The sequence below is a fragment of the Rhinopithecus roxellana genome, chromosome 14, assembly GCF_007565055.1.
Source record: "Rhinopithecus roxellana isolate Shanxi Qingling chromosome 14, ASM756505v1, whole genome shotgun sequence".
Lineage (NCBI taxonomy): Eukaryota > Metazoa > Chordata > Mammalia > Primates > Cercopithecidae > Rhinopithecus > Rhinopithecus roxellana.
In genome coordinates this window covers 37,070,220-37,076,219 of record NC_044562.1, presented here as the reverse complement: position 1 = coordinate 37,076,219, position 6,000 = coordinate 37,070,220, and the positions used below count along the sequence as shown (strand labels likewise).

Sequence of the window (6,000 nt, the reverse complement as noted above, 5' to 3'; positions counted from 1 at the left end):
AAGAGTCAGCTCTAGAATTAACAGTCATCTCATTTCTTGGTACTTATCCTAAGTATGAAATTTATCCTGAGTCAGAGCTGTAGACAAATATTTGTCCACAAAGATGTTTACTGACAATGTACACACGTCAAACTTGGAAACAATCTAAATGTCCACCCAAAGGATATGAATACATTATGGCAAGTCCATGAAATGGAATAACTTACAGCCATTAAAATCATATTTTCAAAAATTGGTAAGATAGGAAAATTTTCGTAGTGAAATATTAAATCAAAAAAGAATGATAGAGTATGAACCTACCTTCATACCAGTGACGAATTTTATATATTTGTATCTCTGTATACACATACATATATACATACAGTTGCATTTATCTACAAATACTCACAAATATCTGTGTATATTTTCTGTCAGGGTAAGGTAATTATGCTACATTAAAAACCTGATAATCTCTGCTGCTTACAACAACAAAGCTTATTTCTCCTTTATACTGCCTGTCCATCTTGAGTCATCAGGGTTGCTGTAATCTTCATAATACTCTGGAATACATAAAGATGACAGACGCTCCATCTCAAGACAAGCTTCCGTGATTGCAGAAATGAAGAACGGAGAGCATGGAGACCCACGAGCAGGTCCTTAAAGCTTTGGCCCAGAAGTGACACTCATCAATCCTCCTCATGATTCATTGTCCAAAGGAAGTCACATGGCCTCATCTGTGTTCAACAGGACAGGGAAAGGCACCAAGTATTTGTGAGCAATATTACAGTCTACAATGTCTATATATCTAAATATTAAGGAAAGGGAGGTAGGGATGAGAAAGAAGCTCACTAAAAGAAGTGATTATCACAGGGTGGTGAGCATACAAATAATCTAAATATTTTCATATACTTCTCAATATTTCGGACTTTTATAAACAAACATGTATTACTTTTCCTGCTTGTTTTCTTTATGTCTGAGCGATATGTTAATATAGTCTGTAAAAAAATTGAAACACTCTAGAAGTAAGTATAATGTAAAACAAAATACCCCCTTCATATCATATCACCCCACTCTAATCCCAACGCCCTAGTTCCCACCCCCAGAAGTAATCACTAACTATAGCCTGATGTGTATACTTCCAGATGGTCTTTGTATATACCTTCACAAACATAAATATGAAGATACATTAATTTTTCTTAGGAGAGAAAAAATTTAAAACAGCATGAAAATTAATCAATATGCATACTACTTTAACAAACTATTTTCTTATAGAGAATGCATAATTCATCCATACCAGTTCAGTGTCCTTAACAGCTCCTGCCCAACTCATGAACTCATCTGCAAGCAACCCATGCTGTCCACTTCTCCGTGCATTTCCTTTCCTTCTGGGAGTTTTTTCAGCTTTCTGCGTCTGTCTTACCTGTTCTCCATTGCTGACTTTTCACTTTGGAGTCTCACTTCACATTGTTACTACCTAGGCTCCCTGACCCTGGCTGGGGGCCACATTTTCCTGTGGCCCAATAACTTCTAGCCAGCACTGCCTGCTCACAGCCCTGGTGCCAAGGTCACTAGCCCAGCTGCTCACCTACCTGGGAAAGGTGTGTGTGACGGGGGTTGTTGGCCTTGCTTGATAAGACTAGGAACTATTTGGCGCCTCAGCTTACTATACTTAAGGGAAGCCTGGAATAATGATTCTCGTGGTGGGGTGTTGGAGTGCATGTGGTTTGAACAAACATATCCAGTATTATGATTTTCATTTGGAAAATAATAAATAGGCCTTCGTTTTTGTAGAAGTAAAGCTTGAAGACAAATTATAGTAATATTGTTGACAACAGGGGAAACTGGGCATGGGATATATGGGAGTTCTCTGTGACTCTTACAATTTTTCTTTGTCTAAAACTATTCTAAAGTTAAAAGTTTATTATTCAAAATCTCTAAAGCTTACAAAATCTTATTGACTGGTGGGGATACTCAGAAGTCACAGGGATTCCCAATCAGGGGTACAGCCTTTGAGATTGTGTGTAGAAAACCCAAATACATAACTTCGATGGCAACCATTACATAGACTAAAAATTCAGAAATAATCAGAAAAGTAATGTGAACTGGAGTATACACTGATAGAGGGAAATCCTCAGTGTGAACTAGCAAAGGAATGAAATTTAGATTTAGATGATAGGTTTCTATAATTTATTATTTATATCCATTTACTTTCAAAAGAGGTATGAAAAGTGCTTATAACGAAACTTCATATTCAATGGAATAGTTAACAATATTGCAAAAAGGCAGAATAACATTTTTGAAAGTATGTTTCATAAAATAGAAAGAGGTGTTACATGAAAAATAAAGTCTACGTTCAAATAAACTTGAGAAATGTTTAAACCAAATGAAAACAGTATTTCCTCCTTTCAGAATTTTGCTTCCAATGAACACGGTGAATAAACCAGAGAAGGAGGTGTATGCAGTCCTCCCTGACTGCAGCATCCTTTCTGCAATGGTGAAAATGTTGTACAAGCTGCTGGCCACATTTGGCTATTGAACATTTGAATGGTAGCTAGTGCAGCTGCACAACTGATTATTAAATTTTAATGTAAATTTAAATAACCCGTGACTACAGTCAACAATAATTTATAGTACATTTTAAAATAACTAAAAGAGTATAATTGGAATGTTTGTAAAACAAAGAGATGATACATGCTCGAGGCAATGGATACTTTATTTACCCTGATGTGATTATTGCACAATCAATTGCATGCCTGTATGAAGATATCTCATGTACCCCATAAGTATCTACACCTACTATGTACCCATCAACATTAAAAATTAAAAATAAACACATACATAACCACATGTGGCTAGTTTAAATTATCCAATATGTTTGGATAGCACCGAATGAGAGTCCCCCACAGGCCAAACTTTCAAAGAACACACTCTGGGAAGCATTTGTATAGAGCAGCTCTTCTCAAACTTTCTGTTCCCAGGATTCTTTGATGCTCTTAAAAAATAATTGAGGATCCCAAAGAGCTTTTGTTTATGTAGGTTATATTTATCAATATTTATGATATTAGAAATGAAAACTGAGACTTTTTTTAAAAAATTCATTAATTCATTTAAAAATACCGTCAGCTGTTGCCCTTGAAGTGACAGGCTCACTTCATTTATTTTCAGGAAAATACCTACCAGATACCCTAGTCTGAGTAACCATCCTTCATCTTACCAGTTGTGTTTCAAGTGAAAAGGTGTTCCATGAAAAAGCAGCCAGTTCAGCTGGCAGCTCCAGCAATCACACGGTGCTGGAACTATTGTACTTCAGTATGCAGCACAGGGCTTTATGTGTGCTTTCATTTCTTCAAGGACTGAGGTTTAATAAAATTGATCATTTTTACTGCACCTTTTTTTTCCCTGCAAGTGTGTGGCGGTGTAGAATACAATGATAGCCAGTACAGTTCCAGTACTCTGACATTCGTGCCAAGGTATCAGCAGTTTTACCCACTATAAAACATGTTTTGGCACCATCAGTGAAAAAGGCAATTCCTCTTAGAATTATTATGAAAATAGGTTCTAACTTGTGGGCCCTTTCAAAGAGTCTCTGGGACACAAGGGAAGGTCTGCAGACTACCTTTTGAGAAAAGCTAATATAGAAAGCGTGTGGGGGCTGGGGGAGGGGATAAGACCAAGAGGCAATAAATTCCAGGAACCTGGGCCATTAATGAGTTTGATAAGAAAACTGGTGAGAGTTCAAACGGTTTATTACACACACTTACCTTAGACGAACATGGAAAAGTTTAAATAGAATCGATCTTTGGAAGTGAGTAGTTGTAGCAAATAAAATGGGGTACCAATCATATCCCCTGAAATGTGACTAATTATAATAGTTACCCATTTAAGAACAACTTAATAGTATAAATTAATATAAATTAGCTAATATGGTTCCCAGGGCTAATTCTTTACAGATGAAATAAACCAGAAAATGAAATAAGAGAGAGAATGTCGTTTTCCGTAGTCGTGGTCTGAAAAGTGTGGTACTTTAATTTTGTGTGGCTCAGAAGCCATTTCAAAATATGATCAAATTCCTTTCCACATTCATTCTTGAGTTTCCACTTCCTGACTTCCTTCCTGTCTTATAATTCAGGAGTTATAACTCCAGGATTTATTTTCCTTCCCACATTAGTGGACTTCAAATCCGTCAGGCACATCTTCTTGTCTCCACACCACACCTGGTTTCTCCTCTTCCTTTCAATGTGATCTTAGAGGCTTACATTTTGAATGATTTTCCTACCCTTATGCCCATCTTATCTCCTTTTGCTTTTGTCCAGCAGGCAGTGTACTATAATATAATATGTAATGGGAAGTGGGAAACAAAGGTAATTTAATCAGGGGCTGATTTTGCCTATCTTTGACTCCTCCTTCACTGCAGGGCAAAATTCTCTTGCTACTTAATTACATAGTTACTTGTTATAGCATCCAGAGATTTTTAATTAAAAAGGCTTTACTTGGGGAGAGTTATCAATGATAGGAACACAATTTAACAATGAAAGGAATCATTTGTGTTCTTGTAACACTTACCCTGAAGAATTTCAAAGTGCTCTAGAAATATTACCCAGTTCTAATTTCCATAGCCAACACCCGTGCCTTCTGTTTTCTAAGGGAAAGAGGAATTTCCAGTACCTTGTTCCCAGTTGGAAAATAAAGGGTGTGTGCTTCTCAATCACAGACAGGCAAGACAATCCGGTCACTCCCTTTCCCCTCCCTAACCGCAGCTCCTGCAGTGTAACCCTTTGCATTCTGTGGCTAGAATAAAGCACATTCTGATTCATAATTGGTCCCTGTTTTGCAGCCGACCTATGTTCTTGGATCTTGAAGGGTTAACAGCCTGAGTTGCTGTTTAAAAAAAGAAAAGTGCGCAATTATGTTAATTGTTGCATTTTTCTGTAAAAAAGAAAGTGCAATTATGTTAATTTTCTCAAAATGGGGGATGGGGAATGCTCAAGTAAGGAAAATATTTGCAGAAATATGATACCAATGCAAACCGGTACAAACCAGTTCTTTAAAAAACTATACAAATAAACGTATGCAATAAACAACATAGGACTCAATTTCATACAATAGCAACAAAAGCTGATCCTACATTAGGAAAGAAACTCAACAGATAGAAGTGCTGACATTAAGAATCTGAAAAACAGTTCTCACAGGTTTATGCTATCTTCTCGATATAGTTGGGATATTTGTCCTTGCCCAAATCTCATGTTGAATTGTCATCCCCATGCTGGAGGTGGGATGGGAGGTGTCTGGGTCATTGGGGTGGATCCCTCATGGTTTGGTGCTCTCTCTCTCTTTCTCTCTTACTTGCTCTTGCTCTGGCCATGTGACATGCCTGCTCTGCTTTTGCCTTCCACCATAACTGTAAGCTTCCTAAGGCTTCCCTAGAAGCCGAGCAGATGCCAGCACCATGCTTCCCGTAAAACCGGCAGAACCATGAGCCAAATAAACCTCTTTTCTTTATAAATTACCCAGCCTCAGATGTTTCTCTATAGCAATGCAAGCACAGCCTAATACACTCCTATATCAAGTCCATAGCAACTTAAAAGATTTATTCCAAGAGGAAAATTAACTGTGAATTATCAGAAGAGACCAAATGTGGAAATGGAATTGGTTGACTAAAAACATTAGATTTCCTCAAGGATGTTACTGAAGTTGGCTCCAGGAATGGTTCCACAAAGGGCCATTGGCAGGGAGAGTGTACCAAGGAGTTTATGTCTTACTTCACCGATAACTTTCACAGCATCATCATCATCATCTTTATTTATTTATTTCACCACAAGTGTGTGACAGTGTATAATACAGTGACCACCAGTATGGTTCCAGGATACTGACATGATTTGTGCCAGTTTTGCCCACTATAATACTTAACCTTGAACAGTCTGGACTGCCCTGCCTAGTGGGAAGAGGAGGATCAGAAAGGAGGATGATTCACAGCCTGACCCAGTGTTCTTAAACAGCTAAACGTGCCCCAATAGAAGACAC

The 6,000-nt window shown here is 37.7% G+C and overlaps 1 protein-coding gene across 2 annotated transcripts in view; it reads right to left on the bottom strand.

Annotated features, from left to right (window-relative positions):
- Positions 1-390: 390 nt before the first annotated feature.
- Positions 391-6,000, bottom strand: part of ANKRD44 (ankyrin repeat domain 44) — a 354,082-nt gene continuing 348,472 nt past the window's right edge. For both annotated transcript variants that reach the window (XM_030916285.1, XM_030916289.1), the window contains one exon: positions 391-713. In XM_030916285.1, the coding sequence (XP_030772145.1) occupies positions 700-713 (14 nt within the window). In that variant the 3' untranslated portion in view covers positions 391-699. The remainder of the gene's footprint in view (positions 714-6,000) is intronic.